Source organism: Amia ocellicauda, chromosome 8, assembly GCF_036373705.1.
Source record: "Amia ocellicauda isolate fAmiCal2 chromosome 8, fAmiCal2.hap1, whole genome shotgun sequence".
In the NCBI taxonomy this organism is placed as follows: Eukaryota; Metazoa; Chordata; class Actinopteri; order Amiiformes; family Amiidae; genus Amia; species Amia ocellicauda.
This window is the reverse complement of record NC_089857.1, coordinates 43980723-44002352: the sequence shown is the minus strand read 5'-3', so window position 1 is coordinate 44002352 and position 21630 is coordinate 43980723. Positions and strand designations below refer to the sequence as shown.

At 45.2% G+C, this 21630-nt stretch overlaps 1 protein-coding gene across 1 annotated transcript in view; it reads right to left on the bottom strand.

Annotated features, from left to right (window-relative positions):
- Positions 1-70: 70 nt before the first annotated feature.
- Positions 71-21630, bottom strand: part of camk4 (calcium/calmodulin-dependent protein kinase IV) — a 56589-nt gene continuing 35029 nt past the window's right edge. The window contains exons 4-11 of the mRNA XM_066711592.1: positions 21487-21569; positions 17733-17805; positions 9265-9355; positions 8764-8838; positions 6588-6663; positions 3787-3913; positions 2097-2249; positions 71-1724 (exon numbers count right to left, since the gene is read on the bottom strand). Of these exons, the coding sequence (XP_066567689.1) occupies positions 1563-1724; positions 2097-2249; positions 3787-3913; positions 6588-6663; positions 8764-8838; positions 9265-9355; positions 17733-17805; positions 21487-21569 (840 nt within the window). The 3' untranslated portion in view covers positions 71-1562. The remainder of the gene's footprint in view (positions 1725-2096; positions 2250-3786; positions 3914-6587; positions 6664-8763; positions 8839-9264; positions 9356-17732; positions 17806-21486; positions 21570-21630) is intronic.

Here is a 21630-nt window from a genome sequence, read left to right as displayed (position 1 = left end):
AAAGGTCACAAGTTCGTTTCCACTCTTTATCGTTTTCCACTCGAGAGAAGGACGGGCCCGGGACACTCTGGACTGTTAAACATATCATTTTATTGTATATAAGTAGTTAAAATTATTGAAATACAGTGCATTATTGAAAGACAATCGCAGCAGTTTAGCTTAGCTGAACATTTTCCACATGCAAAACAATGCCCTCGGACTCTCAGCCAATCACGGTCTCTGCCGAAGCACTCGGATTAAACCGACACTGCGGAACAGAAGAAAGGGCCTTGAGCGCAGTGGCCCGGAGCGCCAGGCGAGACGAGCATGCTGGCCAGAGCGCCGAGCGTCTTTTTTTTTTTTTCTTTTTAATTTTTTTTTTTTTAACAAACTGGCTATAAATATATAGTTATTAGAAAAAGCTGCCTGATTTTTCTCAACAGATTCAGCCCATTAGCCATAATAAATACAAACAAAGTAAATCACCATCGTATCTCACAAAAAAGGGAAACAATGTATCTACAGATGCAGAACCGGTCGATTTCAGAAGAACTACCATCGACAGCCGTGCTCTGGAGAGCGGTGGATTTGGCACTATTGCTGATTATTCAATTGATATTTTACCTGTGCGTTCCAGTGCAGACACATCGGGGGACTCTTCCGGTGAAAACTGGGTGTTTTGGTCAAGTAAACAGAAAAGTAAATATTGAACAGTAAAACTGAAATTGTAGATACAGCTGATCTCTACAAATGACAGCCTCCTAAACACAACAGAGCAGAGTTTGTGTGACGAAGTGTTTTTACGATCAGCTCTTTACAGTAGAAGCCCAATCGTTTACAAGGGACTGTGTAAAACAGTTTTTTTGTGTCTAATAAAGTGTATAAACCAGTGACAATGATAAGGCATTCTCTTGACAGGAGTGTTACAATGGTCTGGCCATGTGGGCCCCCCCCATCCTCTGTATTCATAATGGAATGTATTTTGCATATAAATCTAACGGCTAATTGTGTAAACAGTTTGGGAGATAGTTCTTCCACAGCCGATTCCCCAGACATCACAGCCTCACGGTGCCATGTATGTAACGATGTAACGGCATCTATTGCACAGAATGCACTGTGATGAAGTAAGGGTTAATATTGAGATGCACTCGTTCTTAACAGCGGGATCTTTAATATATATATATGTATATCTCCAATACCCAGTGAAACCCTGGAAAGGATGCATATGAACGGACTGTTGCAGGAAAATATCAGCTTCATGTGTTTTCAAACACGTGTCGACGTTTCTCGTGCCCTTCCTCACGGAAGGCTGTCTCGTGCTAGTTTTCTGTTTTAATAAATATGTTTATATATATACATATGTTTTTATTTATATATATATATATATATATATATATATAGTTGTAATTGTTTGTAATTGATAAAGCAGTCACATGCATTAAAGAGTGAGTGGAGAGTCTCCGATTCCCCAGTTTGTGATTGAAAGCTGGGATCTGAGCCGAGCCCTCGTGTCCAGGACAGTCCGTGAGTCCGAGTCCCGGAGCGAGGCGTGTTTCCCGGGTGGGGCGGGGGGCCGCTCTGGTCTAGCTGCCCTCCTGGATACGCGGGCTGCCCGGGGCCGGTCGCGACTCCGCCTCGCCCTCCTGGACCGGCGAGTGGTTCCGGCTGTTCTTGCTGCTGTCGTGGCTGCCGTGGCTGCCAGCGCTGCCCAGCCGAGAGGAGGCCACCACGGCCTTCACTGCCGCCTGCGGACAGGGCACAGGGTGGGTTGGTTTGTGTGCTGGACCCTCACACAACAGTTTTGTCTCAAAAGTAATACATCATTCAAATTAAATTGTCTAAACAAATGAAAAGGGACTATTTTAAGAGGCATGTAAACCACAGATTAGAAACTCTACTCGATTGTATTTATTCTTTTATGACGTTCAGTTTCTCATCAGCTCTTATGTTTTCAATCAATGATTGATCTGACCGAATCTCTTGCACCCAGTGGACCCCTGTGGCATTGCGAGTCGAGAGCTCTTCCATTCAAACACGGCTCTCGTTACCTTGTGTCTCCAGTCAGGGCAGCGACTCAATCTCAAAACCACCCCTTCCCGCGAGCTGGCTCCTCTCACCTTCAGCTTGCGGCGGGCGTTGAACTCCTGCAGCTTCTTCTGCGCCGTGTCCATGTGCGCGAAGTTCACCGCCTTGCCCGTCACCCAGGGGTGCTGCAGGGCCTGCAGGGTGGTCAGGCGCTTCTTTGGGTCCTGGACGATCAGCTTCTTTACCTGCCGGGACAGGGGCACACTGCTCGGACTCGGGGGGATTTTAATTCTGCTGAGGCACTGATACAGGGGGATCTACATACACACACTGTCAGGAATGTGATGTGTGAAGAATACACACGACCAGGGTGAATCAATAAGATGTTTATTGTCTAATGGTGATAAAATAATCTAGAGAAACAGGTGACGGAGATACGGAGTAGAGGTCTTCACGGGTCCACCCGAACAGGTTCGGGTCCATATTTTAAACGGTCAGCCGGGTCCGGGTCAGGTCCCATTCTTGCACTTCGGGTCCCGGGTCTGTTTAACATTGTGTGTAATACCCGAGTGACGCGACGACTTTACCAATTGACGATTGGCTCTTTTAATTTAGAAGGCGGGACTTATTCCGCCATATCGGTGATTGACATGAGACATATATCGGTGAGTGCATTATTGGCGTCGGCGTGATTTTTGAGATATCGTAGTTGGAGTTCGTTCACTTTGTATCTAAATCTATGACAGACGCGTCTCAGAGCACAATGACAGCACATTAGTAATGCTAACGTCAGCACCGTGGCACTGAACCAGCATCTTATTATAGTTCAAGTTATGTATTATACCGATACAGAAAAACTCCAAAGCTGCAAAGTCGCGTTTGTCCTCCGCCACCGTGACAGCAAGTGGACGTTTGAACTGAAATAATGAGCGGATTATACAGGCGCTTCAATCAGCAAGAGGAGCAACATGGATGTCATTTTACCAGCTGTCCTGGCGAGGAGGATGGACTGTGTGCGTCACGGTCCGATACAGGAGAGAAGCTACTAATGTTACATTAGGTAAGACACAACGTTTTATTTTCACAACTTGTAAATTAACTTGTTAATAGCGATTGTGGGATCTGTCCTGACCGGGTCCGGGTCCAGATTTCAAATAATAGATGGGTCCAAGTCCGGTCCGGGTAGCACATTTTCGGCATTTCTCGGTTCTGCACGGGTCCGGGTCCAAACTTCCAAATAATAGACGGGTCCGGATAGCACACTTCCGGGTCTCTTCGGGTTCGGGCACACATTTTTGGACCCATGAAGACCTCTAATACGGAGGATCTCAGTGAAGGCTCTGAGCCCCGAGAAAGATGGGTGCGGTCATTTATAGGTCGAGACCTCGAAACAACCAAGAGAAGTCTATATATAGTGATAATTTGGAAAAATCTACGAATATGCATTAAACACTGATTAATACACGAGGCTGACAGATTATATTGTCCACTGAATAATCAACACTGGACCTAACGAGCCAAACCCTCTGTGACCTTGTGGTCGACTCTCAGACACAACAGGGCGGTTCGTTATCAATACAGCCATGTTTACCTCGTCCCCCGAGAGTGTCCAGGCAGGGAAACGTTTCGAGAACTGAGTCTACAGACGTCTCAAACACAGACAGAAGAGACGCACAGGCCTCTATGAGCCACAATGGTTCTGGATCAGTTCAGTATAGTTGATGATCAATACTAGAAATTCTCACAACCCACACAGATTTGGTTTCTCAACTCCCCACTCACCAGGTCCTTGGCATTCAGAGACACATCGTCCCACCAGGGGGAGACAAACTCGTAGTCACAGCCGAGGATCCTCTTGAACATGTACTGATCCCCCCGCTCGTCGAAGAAGGGCTCGAAGCCGCACAGCCTGGCGGGGGAGAGCAGACAGCGTTACGGATGCGTGTCGGTGTCAGACAGCAGCGGTGGGCCCTGAGCCACAGAGGGGACTCGAGCTCTCGCTTCCTGACGCTGGCCAACAGTTGTGCTACACGTGCGCTGCTGCGGACTGACTGTGGGGGGTGCTGGGACGCTACACTGGATATCTGTGCCCGCTTTTCCCCATCAAAGTGAAAGCTAGATGTTTTTTTTAAATTTTGTTATTGTTGCACAAACCCTTTAATCCCAGTTCAGACATCTTTATTTTGTTGCTTTTCCTGTTGTTCAATAGCTTAAAACAAAGCATGATCATAAAGTCCCACACAAGAGAAACCCTAACTTTGTTTCAAGAGGAAAAATTCAAATGACACAAAGTAACCCAAAACAAGCTGCTACACAAGATTTACGTTTTCAGAACTGTAAGTAATACAGTGAGGGAAAAAAGTATTTGATCCCCTGCTGATTTTGTACGTTTGCCCACTGACAAAGAAATGATCAGTCTATAATTTTAATGGTAGGTGTATTTTAACACCGAGAGACAGAATAACAGTAAAAAAATCCAGAAAAACACATTTCAAAAAAGTTATAAATTGATTTGCATGTTAATGAGGGAAATAAGTATTTGATCCCCTATCAATCAGCAAGATTTCTGGCTCCCAGGTGTCTTTTATACAGGTAACGAGCTGAGACTCTCTTAAAGGGAGAGCTCCTAATCTCAGCTCGTTACCTGTATAAAAGACACCTGTCCACAGAAGCAATCAATCAATCACATTTCAAACTCTCCACCATGGCCAAGACCAAAGAGCTGTCCAAGGATGTCAGGGACAAGATTGTAGACCTACACAAGGCTGGAATGGGCTACAAGACCATCACCAAGCAGCTTGTTGAGAAGGTGATAACAGTTGGTGCGATTATTCGCAAATGGAAGAAACACAAAATAATGGTCAGTCTCCCTCGGTCTGGGGCTCCATGCAAGATCTCACCTCGTGGAGTTTCAGTGATCATGAGAACGGTGAGGAATCAGCCCAGAACTACACGGGAGGATCTTGTTAATGATCTCAAGGCAGCTGGGACCATAGTCACCAAGAAAACAATTGGTAACACACTACGCCGTGAAGGACTGAAATCCTGCAGCGCCCGCAAGGTCCCCCTGCTCAAGAAAGCACATGTACAGGCCCGTCTGAAGTTTGCCAATGAACATCTGAATGATTCAGAGGAGAACTGGGTGAAAGTGTTGTGGTCAGATGAGACCAAAATCGAGCTCTTTGGCATCAACTCAACTCGCCGTGTTTGGAGGAGGAGGAATGACCGCAAGAACACCATCCCCACCATCAAACATGGAGGTGGAAACATTATGCTTTGGGGGTGTTTTTCTGCTAAGGGGACAGGACAACTGCACCACATCAAAGGGACGATGGACGGGGCCATGTACCGCCAAATCTTGGGTGAGAACCTCCTTCCCTCAGCCAGGGCATTGACTGGTATGACAATTACTAGAAGTAGTCAAACAGGACCCGGAGATCGATGCTATACAGAGCAGCATTCCAGAGGAATACTCTCACAATGGAAGTATTGGAATGGAATACAATGTCACAATGGAAAGAGTCTTCAGCGGAAAATACTGGAATCTACAAATCGGCTACATTTAATTTTTGTATGCTCATTCTCCAAAGCAGCGACTCAAACCGCCTGTAGATGTCACTATAAGCCACGATAAAGCAAAGCATTGTCTTGCAGTTAGCGTATCTGAATCTTGGCATCTCCTAAATGTGCAGTGTATGGAGACCCAGAGGCTAGAAAAGATCCACTTGGAGGAGTTACACTAACGTTAACCGCAGGATAAGCCTGCTGACTCACTTCTGTTCTTCTGTAAAACGGGTCAGATCTAGTCGGGTCAGAGGATCGCCGTCTCTCTGAGCGCACGGCCGGTCACAGTATAGCCAGTGGGAAAAACTCCTTACAACATTACTGCAGTTAATCTGCTGCAAAATCTTTCAAGAAATAACGGGCAAAGAACAAAGGCTCATTTGAAGTTTTGATTCCAGGGCCGGATTCGTCTCTGTCAGTGCTGTTCACTTGCAGAGGCATTTTTTACAGGGTGATCACATGTCCCTCTGAGGGCTGTGGGGCAGTGGCGATTACGGTTAATCACACTTAAAATGGATTGATTTCAGTTACATGTACCACCGAGTCTGATGCAGTCCTGGCTAATGCAGCTGTAATGCACTGTCGGGGACCGCAGGCAGGATATGCGCTTCCCAGCTGCCAGACCACATCATCTGTTTTGAAAGCTGCTTTATGAAAGGTTTGATTTTGCTGTTGTTGTTATTTTGAACCCATCCAGGTTTTAAGGCTCGTTAAGTGAGGCCTGCCCTCTGCTCTTCCTTTAAGGCTTTTTTTTTCACCATAAACTGTGACCTCATAGCCTGAAACAGTTTAAAATGTTTATTAGATTTGTTTTTGTTTACATTTTTCTTTAAGTATGAAATTATGTTTATTATTTTGAACTTTTTAACTCCTATACATCACAAAATCAGTGCATTGAAGGACTGCTCGAGGGGGTTGACTGTACACGAAAGAGCCCTGGTGAAACGCTGTTTAAAATCCCAGTCACTCAGTGTATAGAAGAACAGAAGAGCTACACTTTGCAGACAGATGAAACTTACAGGATATACGTAATCACGCCTACAGACCACATGTCAACCTCGGGCCCATACGCACACCCGCGCAGAATCTCAGGAGCTGAAAAACAAAAAGGATCACTCCATTAAAATAACATTTGAAAGCGGGTACTCTCTTAAACTGGTACTTTACTGTAAATTACCACAATGTAAAATGTGGGTCTCACTGGCACAGTGACATCATGTTCATCTTAAATCCCTTTCTCTGTCAAAATGTTCCCCAGTTCAGCAATGCATTAGTATGGAGCAAAAGCTTTTTACTTTATTTTTCATCAGTAACTGTATTTGCAAGGCTTAATTAAAAAGCCAATCTGTACAACTCACCATCTCTGAGCTACGCTGACAGGACAGGAATGAGGGATATTTTGTTTTCCTACCCGTACCGAATGCGTTTGATTTCAAACAATTTCCCATTGTTTAATATATTTTATGGATACACAGCAAACCATGTGAGGTGACTACCAGGTTTCTGTGGTTGTCATGAACATGAACGAGATGTGGGTTTTCGATCCAGCAGACATTCCTTCCGAGTTCATTGACAGACCTGACTAAAATCGTAAATATACTGAATGAAAGGAGAGTGAAAAAGGATTGTAATATCAGTGACATAAGAACATGAGAAAGTGTCCAATCGAGACTCGTTTGGTGTCCATTAAGAATGAAGTGACCCAAGGATCTTCTCCAGTCTATTTTTAAAATCTTGTTCTGTAGTGTGAACACAACCTGATGACATGAATAAATGCCGAATTCCTCCCTCAATGTGACGTGTTTTCACTACATTACCGTGACAAACCTGACAACGCGCTCCTCTTCCCCGCCCTGTGATCGGTCGGCTCGGCCCAAAACATGATTCTTCCGCCAGACTCGTTTCATTGTGAGGACTACAGTCGTATCAGAGAAGCAGACTGGTTTGGGCTTAAATCCATATCAGTACTCAGGGGGGGACTCTTCCCCTGTTCCTCACACTCGTCTCAATGTTCAGGGACAAGCGCCACCTGGGTCTCAGTTTTATACTGAACTTCATCCTGAGCAGAACATGAGGCCTGTGTTGACAATCTGCCGCTCTGTTACACCACCTTGTGTGCTCCCCGTCTCCAGAGTGACAAAAGGCCTCTCAATTTACAAACACTTACTGCACAGCGCATCATTTGGCGTCCCTATCTTCAGATTCCTCCTCAAATCGTGCGACAGCTTCTTATCTCCCCGATATAATCAGGCACCACTTTCTTTATCCCAGACTCGCGTCGGCGCATCACCCTTGAATTAACCGCGGTTTCCCCAGAATAGCTGCCCAGGATTAACCAAAGGCATAGAACCAGTCAATCCCCAATCCTCTCAAGACACAAATCCATCAGAAGATCTGGCAATAAGAAGCCTCACACTGCAGGTAAAAGAATATTTTTATCCCCAATTGTGAATTCAGCGGCGTGTGTGTTGTGACTTGTTCGATCCTTAGGGTTCAGGAACAAGCAGCAATCGTTCCCAGAGTGCCAACATCACCAGGACTGAATTTCACAACTCAGAGCAACAGAATCGCATTTCCCGCGATGTCCCACTCATTGTGCCGTCTCTCTGATCTGCCCAGGCACCTCCTCTTTCTTCTTCTTGGTCTTCTCTGTATTATTCTCTTCAGGTTGACGTGACATTTTTTGATTACCGAGCAGCCTCGAGGATGTAGGATTCAACCTCAAGGTCTTTCGAACGACAGGAAGTACCATCTCGCGCCGAAAGCTGGCGTGTGGTCGAGGTCTGGAGCGCGGGCGATCTGACACGGGCGGCGGAAGGGAGGACTGTTCGAAGGCGGCGAGGACGAGGAGTCGAGAGGCAGGAGGTGAAATATCAATGTTCTCGAGCCGCTGTGGTGGAAAAGCACATCAGACATCAGCAGGACGGGTAATGACAGGAGCTGCGGTCTCGATGGCTCTCAGCTACAGAGAAGTGTGATCTGCGTTTCACAAGCCCTGGCATGTCTTAAAGGAAGAGATCGTTATGATCATTATTGCTACAGGTGCAAATTAGGCACAAATTGACTAATAACCCCCCCCCCACCTCTCGAAACCTCTGCTCTCAATGATTCTGGAATGACTTTCTATGCTTTTTTCGGTCTGTTTCTCATAATGTGTTCGCAGACAAAAGGAGATGTTGAGAAAGAGAAACTCACCGCAGTAGCCCGGGGTTCCACACACCGTCTTCATGGTGACTTGATCGTCCACGATTTTGGACAGCCCGAAGTCCGCTGGGAGAACAAGAACAAGTCTGTTAGGACTCGGGAACGCTGGTCATGTAATTATATTCACGAGTTTTAGACTTCACCAGTCCTCACTCTCACTGTGTGTTTTCTTCACTTTACACCAACCCGGTTAGACACAATGATATGACAGGCAGAGAACAACTAAACTATGATTGAAAGCCACCGCATGAAACAAGATCAACGACCAAAACCAAAGACACACGAATGAGACAAACACATCCCCTCGTACCCTTTGCAAGCCTGGACAGGGCTTTAGACTCACACATCTGCACCGCTGAGGAGCAGGTCCACAGAACATGGAGACCTTCATGCCCACCACCATCTCAACTGCACCCGGTGTGGTTTGGGGTGCGGGAGATATAGGACCGAGTCTGTCCAGAGTCGTGTCAGGGGGGTTTATCGGGGTCTTACCTATCTTGAGAGGGGCGTCGGGGGCCGAAGTCGCGTACAGGAGGTTTTCGGGCTTGAGGTCACGGTGAACTACCCCGTTTTCATGCAGGTACTGTGGAGAGACAGGAGAGAGGTGGGGGAGAGACGAGGATGTTATTATTTCGTAATTTAGAAGACATCTTTCAGGCTAAAATGAACTTGCAGATTACACTGAGGAATACAAATGATGACATTTAAGGAATGACTGTAGAAAACCAGGTGAAATCTGAAGCCTCGTGTTTTAGGGGTTCAGAGAAAGGTGGTAAGACAGGCGGTCGGCTCAACGCCCCCCGTGGGGCAAGACAAACGTGTGAACAAACTGAAAACATCAGCCACCCCACGGGTCATAGCAGTGCCTCCCACTAACCACTTTCAATCGGACCAGAACAGACTGAGCTCCGTTAGGAGTCGTACAGCAATTAAACAAATATAGATCAAGCACGGACAACGGAAACTAATAAATGGATGCTATTGAAGATTGAAAGGTGAAATAAACTTGCAGGCGTGATGTGGAAAAGAGAAGCTGTAGAAACATCTTGAGGAGGCCTTCATTCACATCAATATTGACTGATGGTGATGATGATGAGATATGTGTGTGTAATTATCTGAAATTGTTTCTATCCATTCATAAATCTTGTAGAAATGTGTGACCATTTTAAACAAGTTACACTTTTATCCCTTTTGTTTTTTTGGGATTTAAAACATCCTGAATTTGAACCGTAAGCTCTGCCACCCACATAAGAGCGCTTAAGAGAATCAATGGATTTAAAATCACTAAACTGGATCCATTCGTTTTTCTGAAACGCTGAGTGAGCTGCACTTCATTATTTTAATATTGCAATCAAACTGAAATTACCCAGCAAATGCAAAATATTCTGTTTGAAATTTGACTTAAAAATCAATAAAACGAGCGGAGCAAGGAGTGCAAGAATGGTAAAGGGATTGATTACTAAAATTAAAGCAGGTTATATTCACAGCCCGCTTAGTCCGCTTCATCAGATCTCTGGTAAACTGTCATTACCCCATTACCCGTAATTGAGCCCCTCCATCAGCACAGCGGGCCCAGTGGCTCCGCTCCGGCCCATCTCCCATGTCTTCCCATCTCTCGGCATGCGTTCATGAGGATAAACGTCTCTCAGCCTCGATTTCCTCCCCGCAACAAGAAGAGCAACTCGGTGTGATCTTTTACTGCTATTAATATTGTTATGAATAATAATCAGTGCCATGGCTCTGCTGTAAAGGTCTCGGCACAAGCTCTGGAAATAGTCCGTGCTATATAACCCAAACGGCCGTCCGCAGTTTGTGCAGAAGGACGTGTGGCCCCAGGGACTCTGTGGAGGATTGTCGACAGAGTAAGGCATCTGTGCCGAGGGAGGACACAATATGGCAGCGAACACACACGATCTGTCCACCGAGGCCCACCGAGGCCCCACTCAGGGACGTCTTTTGGCTGCATTTATCTCCGTGAAAAGGTACCGGTACATCTCAGGCTCCAATCAGGGATTCATTTCAAATAAAGAGTGTGTTTGAAGTCGGCACATCAAAACAATACTCCATCGGTGGCTTTATTTTTAGTCACTGTACCTCGGTATCTCGCGCATGGAGGGTTTTAAAATTAGACCAGGCTCCTGAGTCTGGGAGTATCAAGAGCCAGAGAGACCTAATTTCATTACAGTTAGTGCAGAGAAACAGATGGCAATGCAGCTAATGAGGTGGAGTTTTTTAAAATCATATTTTTAACATTTGCTTGGTGATGCTCCTGGTAAAAATGCAGAGAGTTTAACAGTGTGCTGATATACGTGTGTGTGTGCGTATCTGTCTGTCTGTGTCTGTGTGTGTGTGTTTGTGTGTTTGAGTGTGTGTGTCTGGGTGTATTTATTATATGAGATACAATTCAAACAGCATTAGCTAACATGGCATTAACTTCCTATACTGGGGAAAGTCTCGACCACACAGCCAATAGTACAACACGTTTCCAATTAACTCGGAATCCAATAATCTTACAGCTTATCTCAGAAGATAAACGTGTCTGTTGTATCATTTCTGTGACAGGACATGATGTAGTGGTCCCGTCCCAGGCCTCCCCAGTGACATTGAAATGTGCACCGCATGTGCAAGTGCGACTCGTTGGCCGCATTCAGCCTCGAGACACGCCACCCTCCGCCTGGAGCACGGCGTTCAGAAAACTGACGAATCCAGCAAATCATCTTAATCAACAGGAAAAAGAGATATAAAGTCCACGTGCTTAAGAGTGGACACCGTGATTGGTTAATTGGTCTAACGATGAATTACGAGCATCATCATTTAGGGGGACTTGCTGTATTTTTAGCATTTGCAGCTCAATGCTTCCAACACTGTGATAGTGGAGCTGAGTTGTGTAAGAGGCGCTGGTCCTCTAGACACTGCCTGCACGTCGGCTCGTTCCCAGACGTCCCTGTTTTCACACAAATCACATCATCGCTCTTCACCGGCGGTTCTTGTGCGGAGAAGGACTGAGTATATAGGACTAGAGGTGGCTTTGCGGAGCTGGGCCTGAAGACCGAGCGAGTGGTTGGGCCACGTCGGGAAATAGATTTAAAACAAATAATGTCAGCCTGCCCAATCTGAGCGGATTGCTTCACATACAGAGGCCCTGAGCTGATGCGGCTTCATCCATGATTGACAGGGTCTCTGTTTAACATAATGCTGCATACCGTAACAAATTAATTATCTTTTTTTACCTCTCTAACATGCAAATCCACTCAAAAAGAAAAGTCTAACAAACAAACAGAAACTGGATTAGCAGACCCAACTGAAAGCTAACAACCATGCAAACAAACAGAAACAGAAATGCATGTACAGGTAAATAAATCATTTTCCGATATTGTTTTCTTTGGGTGGAACATGTTTCACGGCCCTCAGTCACGGTGATTGGCAAGCGGCAGCCTGGTGCAACGATAAAGACGCACTTCAGGAAAGCGATCGCGACTTCGATGACCTCATGTGAATTTCCCCACCTGTAGCCGGAAGAGGGCTGAGGAGTTTCAGAAACCCTCTCTCTGTCTGGGGACAGTGGATTTGTTTTCTCTTCTTTCTTGCTTCATTCGGTTCTCGGCGGTGGGGAGATTCCCATCTTCAAGCCAACAGGCCGTTGATTTTTATTTTTAAATTCCGAGAGTGACAGTGACTTGATATTCACCCTAAATGAGAGCGAGGCACAGCATCAGCCACCCCTGATCGTGGCACTACCCGGGGAGCCAACGGGCAGCAGCCCACCAGAGAGAGCGCTGAGGGGAACCTGCGTCTCCAAGTGTGTTCATGAACTACAGACCGCACATGCTTTGTGTATTCTCCCTCATCTCAGAAATGTAAAACACAAAATGCACAAGCGCTTTTCACCAGAGAGATTTGTACCAGACCAGCACGTAGACTCTACAATCTAGTTTATACACTATAAACATTATAAACACACAGCCATGTCCCACATCCACAGGAGGCTAAAGACACAGGTTGAATGCCATTTAAAAAACAGATATTTGCAGGAAGAAGTAAATAAATAGATGCAGCAGATGTTTTGCGAGTCTGTGTGACTGCAGTATGAAGACCACAGTGCCCATCGATGACGCACAAGCTCAGGGATTTGTTCCATATTAATGAGCACAAGCTGGTTTTCTTTGAGTTAAGAACAGTTTTAAATCACACAGAAACAAAGAATGTGACAAGCTTTTTATACCAGCAAAAGTCTTGGGGGAAAAACAACAGCCAAGACAAAAGCAAGAGGTGGAAACCGCAGTGTTGGGCCGAGACAGACTGCTCCGGCCCGACCGTCTTGGGGAAACCACCAAATGACAAGAAACGTCCTTCTTTCTGAATAATCACAGGAACCAAACAGTGGCAGAGTTCAGTTCTCATAAAATAAAATCATGTTTCAATGCAATGGCCAGGTGGTTATCAACAGAACCTTATCCTTCTTTTGTCCGTTTTCATTTCAGAATTCCTGATGTGATATCCTGAATAAATTATTGTTATTTAATTGGCACACATTGTTATCACGCCCCGTATTTGCGAAGGGCAAACGCATCTCTGAACACACTGTCACGTGGCCTGGATTTGGGGCAGAGAGCTGAAGTGAACACACACCAGCTGTGGATGCGAGCGATGTGGTGAAAAAGGTGCCAGACAACCGGCTAAATAAAGAAGCGATACATGTATGCAGGCACAAGGGAAGATATGAATAATTAGAAAGTAAACTAGCTTGAAAAAGAGTACCTGGAGGAAAAGGTCACAGGCAGGATTTACAGATAACACTTGGAATGCAAACAAGTCAATCCAAAGACACTCAAACTGGGACACAAATAGAAATTGGGCTTCAAGGCATTCAAGACAGAAAACACGATGGGGCGAATGGGCTCCTCTCGATTGGACACTTTCTTAAGATGTGAAGTCAAAGAGTCTACAACTTAGGGCTGAAACAAATCTAATTGTTGACCTACCCACAAGAATTAGTACAAATCTGTACCCTGTCATTTATCATTAGAAGCCATTTTACTCTAATTCCATTTTACATTTACATTTATGCAACTTGGAAATCTGTGGTTTGTGGGTGGGTTTTGATCTGGTCTGGCCTTTTGAGTCTCTGTTGTCACCCGGATAATGGACAATACATCATTGTCCGTTTATGACAACACAACAGCAGAGAGAGGCTCCAAACCCACATAGGTGTCTGAGGTTATCCTGGTGACTTTTCGATGGACAGTACTTTAAGACATAGTGGAAAAACATGTGCGGATGGGAATTTAACCAAGGCGTGTCAGCAGGTATAATAAAAAGCGCGGTCATAACCACAGTGAGACGCTGAGTCAGATGGAGGCAGCATGAATTTGATGCGTGGTTGCAAAGCAGAAGTTAATCTATCTTTAAAGTGCATCTGTTTGACTTCGGTACTCTAAGCTGGTGCAACCCTGTCAAACTACCTAACTACCCTGGAGTCACACGGAGAGAAAAGTGTCGACTCGTACTGTAGTCTCGCTCCCTTGTGTGCACCATTACTGTCAGATTCGGACAGCCCAGGAGACCAGGACGAGCGATTTACCCGGCTCTCAGCACTACTAAATAGTATATCATGCAGATAAATAAATGTATCTGAATTAGGGCTATTAAGGGATCATTTCTCCAGGACGACTCATTTGGTCAGCTTTCACATCTCGCCCATATTTGCGAGACCCACACCGCAGATGTTCCTGACGCCTCCGTGGGGAACGCGTCTGGTTCAGAGGTAGTTTGCACATCTCCGCATGCGTCAAAACAACCCACACGAGAGGATTACCGTCTCTGAGTACTTTAGGAAAGGTGACAGGAAATGTGTTTCTCAAACGTCTCTTCTTACGTTTTTTAAGAAGACAAACGCTGAAAGAAAATGAAGTAGTTGCTGAAAACCTTTTTTGTTTTTCCTGTAACATCCCAAGTAAGGTACAGTTTATAAGGTAGCCGTCTGTAGTTACATAATTACTAATATTACACTTATATCTTTATTATTATTATGTACGAATAAACCCATCTTATAAACAGCTCTGATTGAGGAATATTCGTTTTGTTTTCACGTTTGCAGACACATCCTGCCCGGCTGGCTTGAAGCTGTGACAAGGCCCTAATGATTATTAATGCGTCGATGAACACGTTTACTCTGCTTTTTCTTGACGGAGGGATTTGTCATCATTAGCGCTGGCCGAGCACGTGGCCCCACCGCCGCGGCCCCCAAGACCCTGCCGGAGGAGGGGAGTCCGGCTTTACCAGGCTCTCCGATGAGCGTGGCCAACCTGCAGCTCCCTGCCAATTTATTACACTCTCTTCTGTTTATCTTAGAAACGCGCGCATACGAGGGGCGAGAGGATCCCGTGTTGTCAAGGCTGCGATGATGAGTCACGGCCGTGGGGCGGCTGGTCACAACACTGGTCTGCGTCTGCTGATGGCATACATCTATATCTCTCTCTCTCTCTCTCTCTCTCATATATATATATATATATATAACACGTCTGGGTGAAGTGTTATTTCCGCCTGCATATTATCATCATGTCAGATCCTGCCAAACAACAATGTGTTTTCTGTTGTCCTAGTTTATTTTTACTGTACATCTTAAGAGTCAGTTGTCAGCCTTCAAAATCTTTTTCATTGCAGCTGTCGCTTCTTTTTCTCTCTCTCACTCTCTCTTTTTCTCTCTCTCACTTTCTCTCTCTCTCTCTGAGGTTTGATGTGTGTGTGGGCTGCAGGCAAGCTAACAATCTGGGCTGCTGCAGGTGCACAGCACTTCCTCACCAGCCAGTTCACTCACTGCGGCAGCTACAGCTCTTTGAACGTTCATATCCTTTTTTAAACGACGATCGCTACACTACACAGTCGGCCGCTCGTACCTGAACCACGCTCCGACCCCCCCGTCATGCTTAAGTGCATTACGTTCCGTGTGACGGATCCGAGGGCTTATGAAAGGTGATAAACTCCCGCCGAGAGGAGCCCATTCGCCCCATCGTGCTCGTTTGGTGTCCATTAATAACTAAGTGATCAAGGATCCTATCCAGTCTGTTTTTGAATGTTCCCAAATTGTCTCTTCAGCCACATCGCTGGGGAGTTTGTTCAGATTGTGACGCCTCTCTGTGTGAAGAAGTGTCTCCTGTTTTCTGTCTTGAATGTCTTGAAGCCCAATTTCCATTTGTGTCCCCGGGTGCGTGTGTCCCTGCTGATCTGGAAAAGCTCCTCTGGTTTGATGTGGTCGATGCCTTTCATGATTTTGAAGACTTGGATCAAGTCCCCACGTAGTCTCCTCTGTTCCAGGGTGAAAAGGTTCAGGTCCTCAGTCTCTCAGTAGGACATTCCCTTCAGACCTGGAATAAGTCTGGTTGCTCTCCTCTGAACTGCCTCTAGAGCAGCGATATCTTTCTTGAAGTGTGGAGCCCAGAACTGTCCATAGGATCCAGATGAGCTCTAACTAGTGCATTGTACAGTCTGAACATCACTGCCCTTGTTTTAAAACAGGCCCCCGTCTTCACTGTGTTAAATGTCAAGGTTACCGGTAATCAGTCCAGGGCAACAGTAGGCATCGCCCATAAAACGATATTGGCTTTGACCCGCCTGACACCTCCTTCCTCCCGCAGTGGTAATTACGGTCCTGCGCTCCCAGCAGCACCTGCTACCCATGCCTGGTTACCGTCTCTGCAGTAGGGTCCTCTCGTCCTCCAGGCTGTGGGTTAATTCACGGACGCTGCAATGTTGATATTATGTTTAAACTCGGCTATATCTAATGATACCAGAGAAAATGCGTTTTGGCACCGATTTGTCTACAACTACAGAAATCCTATCAGACTAAGCTTTCTGTGTTCAGCATTTTATCCTCTTTAGAAATGTCAGCGCGCAATAATTAATATTTTAATACTAATGCTGATCTCCACTAATGCATCATTAACGCTCAGAGAACCGTTCTGGGGTGGAACCGGACTCTTGTATCAACTCTGCTGACGGATGAATGCATCAGTCCATTAACACATTGAAATACCTCATATTAAAGGAGCACGGGGGGAATAAAATATAATGATTCACAAAAACAAAACCCAAATATGTTTTTACTGCGGTCTGGGAATAACACACTGATTGAGATCCTGTTTGGGGAATTCCTCCTCGTTATGTTTAGGCTATTATGAAGCACAGGCACGTTCAGTATTAAAACTGCACAAGGTTTCCTCTCGCTGTCTTGGAGATCGAATCAAGCGCTGTGTAATTACTGTCATATAAAATGGCCGTGGTTTGTAGCTTTATTGTAGCTCATCAAACACTGTCACCGGGCTGCGTTTATTAAATAACGCGCAGGCCTTCAGATATCTGAGTGCCATGATTCCCGATCACCGTCACACAGGACAAGGAGGGCTTTTCAAAGAAATTCAGGACATGAAGGTAAAGAGAGGCGCAATAAACACAGATGTACAGAGTTGAAATCGTCGTTTTTTAGGAGCCGACTTCATTCCAACCGCTGTGTTTTGGCAACGTGGCCTTTGGCACTAAAAACATGGAAAATGCACCAAAGAAAAGTTCACCCTTTTCAAATTAACAAACTCAGGCGACACTTACGCCTTGTCCTTCGCCTGCCGATTAAACATGCATGAAGCAGAGTCCGTAGTCTGTAAGCAAAGTGAAAGAACTCTAGAGTGAAATTAACAACCTCCATCACAGCCAAAATTAATTATCACAACCTAATGCCACTCTGCAGCTACGGCACCGCAAAGGGTATAACGAAACGCCTCGGGTACAAACCACTCTGACACGGCTAATAAGATTATGAAATTAGACCGAGGTAAATATGCAGCATCTCTGTTTCCCATTCCCTTCTGCTCGAGATCAGAGGCCCTGTGTTTATTTTTTGTCACATTTTCTTTTTCACGTTTGTGCGCTTTTTTCTCTCAAAGAAAGTCATGGAAAGAAAGACTTACTGCCACCGCTTCCAGGATCTGTTTCACTGCGTCTGCAGCATCGCGCTCGCTGTAATATCCCTTCTCCACGATCCTAGAGAGAGAAAACAAAGGAGGTGTGACGAAAAACAGCCGACACACAACGCTTCTCATTGTTCTTGAGCTATTTTTTTTGTTTTGTTGTTACAAGCCAACAGTTTACTCAAAGTGCAGTCTTCCGACAGAGAGGCTAATGCAACAGGTTTATTTTTCAAAAACAGCTGATGTTAAGCCTGGCGAAATAGCCTCCAGACTCGTTCAGTGGTTCAAATGAATAGCCTTCAAAAGGCATAATGAGTCAAATGCAGGGTCTTCATCAAACCAGACTGATGTAAACCTACTTAAGTTTACCTAAGTTTACAGTCGAGGAGGCCATTCACCCCATCCTGCTCGTTTGGTGTCCATTAATAACTAAGTGATCAAGGATCCTATCCAGTCTGTTTTTGAATGTTCCCAAATTGTCTCTTCAGCCACATCGCTGGGGAGTTTGTTCAGATTGTGACGCCTCTCTGTGTGAAGAAGTGTCTCCTGTTTTCTGTCTTGAATGCCTTGAAGCCCAATTTCCATTTGTGTCCCCGGGTGCGTGTGTCCCTGAAAGTGACCACTTTCTACTTCTGATAAATAAAAAACACGATTGGATAAAGGTTTGTCATAAGAAACTGCTTTTGTTTGTGTTTGTTTATGAGTTAATAAACGTAGTCTGCTGTGTATTATCTGAGGTATTAGGTGGTGTAATCAGGTGGGATCCCAGTGCAATCACCAAGCCACCGCGGATCCGGTCTGAAGCTGGCTCTGGGTTTCCTCATGAAACACGACTCCTAATTAACGGTGAGGATTTATTCGACACACAAAAGGCTGTGTTGTGTGGTCGTACTCACAAACTGTTTCTGGACAAACTGTTCCAGCGCCGAAACGTTCATTCTCTGCACGTTTCTGAGGTATAGTAACAATAATGTTAATTTCCTGACATACAGTACATGTGTGTGCACATCAGATAGCATATCACTGCACGGCACATTAATTCTGTTTATAACATGGAGATGCATTTGCTTCTAATGTGTTTCGCCAACTAATTCAATGTGACCTGGAGGTGCCGTTTAATTAGGTTTTTCAATTCCACCTGGACCGATGTTTGTCAAAGGGACGGATCACCATCTGAAACACTTCGTAACGTATCGCTGTCAACAGCACAGAATCAACTCTACAGCTCCCAGTATCTTCATTTAACTCGGTCATTAGTTATGTGTTACAAAAGTGGGCCATGGATTCTGTTTACTCCATATCCAACAATATTTTGTATCCCAAAAAAAAAAGGAAAAACAAATTAATCTCCCACACAAGAGCTGTGGGAATGAGAGAAAAACAGGGCATTTTCTGAGCTTCTTAATAAGTAAAATACAAACGCCAGCTGAAAGGAGATTTTAATCCTTTTTTATTGAAGCAGCGTGTGCCGTGTTTTGTATAAGCAATGAGACTAAACGCTTGGACTGCAGCCAAACACAAAAGCACAATCTCATCACGGCCCGCCAGCCAGGCGCACCGCCTCCGATACACAAGAACCAGAGAGCTGGCAGCGCCCTACTTCTGAAACCGCGCCGCAATGTTCATAAAGATCGGCGTCTGTTCCTCGCAAAGCAACGTCCATCGCATAGTAATCACAACCGTGGCCGAGATGACTTGTCACGTGCGGGAGATTTCCTCAGAAAAACAACACAGATAGCGCATTAAACCGACCAAAGAGCTCTCAGGTGCCAGAGAGAGAGGGCTGGCACTTGAGCCAATAACTCATTAAATCAAGAAAGTGAGGAGTAACGGCAGAACAAAAGGCAAAACAAGCTCAACCCCCCATGGGAAAACATTTCGGTTTCAATAGATCTGCACTGCAAGGCTTGGCCGAGGCCTGTCTCCACTACACAACACCAGCTCTCTGGAGGGATGAGACACGTGTGCCGTGACAGGCCGTAAAACACGGCAAAAACACAAACGTGTGGCCGTCAGACACGCGGGGTGAAGACATTGTGATTCTCTACGGGGGCGTTATTGTCACTGACACCAGTAAGCAATTCACAGTCGCAAGATCCACGCTGCAGCCTTTAGTTTGTGCGTCTGTGGAAAAAGCTCTCCAGTCTCCCTGTCCTGCGCAGGTTAAAGCCGGCCACTGCTCAGTTAGTAAACAATTGGATATAAAAAAGAAATCATGGAATCGTTTTGTTTAACAAAATGTAACCCCTTAAATTGACAAACCCCTCTGGTCCCTTAAAAAGTCACCAAATCCGTGTGCTTTAATCCCATGTGCACTCTTCACTGTTGTGTTGTTTGCCAAGTGTTTGGTATCCCATGAAATCTGAGACCCTCAGCTTTCTAATGATGTGAAAAATTTGCTTTGGGGGGGGTGGGGGGATACTTGGTCTGAGTAGGAATACAAAATCTCAGAAAATATGGACAATTATGACATATTCTGGAACCAGACAGTCTACTGATCAAAACAAGACCGTTCACGTTTTGGTAGAAGCAACACACCAGTAGAGAGATGGGAATCTCTGTTTACAGTGCACTAATACACAACGATTTTACATAATTGTATCTGAACTTCTCTGTGTTTGAAAGAAACTGAGTGATCTGTGACTGTCTTAATGAGAACTGCCCCCCGCCCCCCGCCCCCGGAGCAGACTGCACGTTTCCCCCCGGGCTCTGAATGACGGCGGTCGACAAGGACACTGTGAATCGGACGTGTTTGAGAATGAGACGCGCTGGCAGCCAAGAGAATGAGCTTTCAAACGATGTGCGCATTGTAGGAATACAGTGTCACTTCCATGCACAGGAGCTGCGCTAACACTGCCAAATAATGCTTAAGAGGGTGTAGTAGCACACTATATAACTCTGAAATGGACATTATTGTTCAATTTGTGGTAACCTATACTTTATTTTTAACCTCTGGAAGTTTACCGCTTACCTTTGTACCATTTCAGGTTATTCACTGGCATTGAACTGCTTACATTTCAATAAAAACTGGAAAAATTGGGGTGTTCTAAAACTTTTGACCGGTAGTGTACATTTCAGTGCAGGTTGTGTGTGTTTATATTCTGTATTTCAGTGCAGGTTGTGTGTACTTCTAGTCACATCTTGACATTTCCATAGACCGCTTACTCCAGATTGTAAATGTTAAATGAAGGCCTTTAATGCTTAACAGCATACAAATATGAACTTAGATTAGTTTTGATTACTTCTAGTGCAATCAAATAAATACATACATTCATAACCCCCCCTGCAAATGTCAAATCTACTGAACCAAAAATAGTAGATCTTAGCGTTTAGTCTTCAAAATCATGAAAGGCATCGACCACATCAAACCAGAGGAGCTTTTCCAGATCAGCAGGGACACACGCACCCGGGGACACAAATGGAAATTGGGCTTCAAGGCATTCAAGACAGAAAACAGGAGACACTTCTTCACACAGAGAGGCGTCACAATCTGAACAAACTCCCCAGCGATGTGGCTGAAGAGACAATTTGGGAACATTCAAAAACAGACTGGATAGGATCCTTGATCACTTAGTTATTAATGGACATCAGACGAGCACGATGGGGCGAATGGCCTCCTCTCGACTGGACACTTTCTTATGTTCTTATGTTACTTTCGGTGAGGATATAAACTACCCTCTACCCTCTGCAGTGTCTGTAGAATACATATAGATATATTTACACATATACTTATACTTATTGACACACCACTGACCTGTCGAACAGTTCTCCGCCCGTGACCAGCTCCAACACGAGACTGATCTCCACTGGCGTCTCGAAGATCTCTTTCAGTTTGATCTGAAAAGGAAGTCATAAAATCATCAACCCAGCGAGACACAATACAGAAATATTCAAGCAA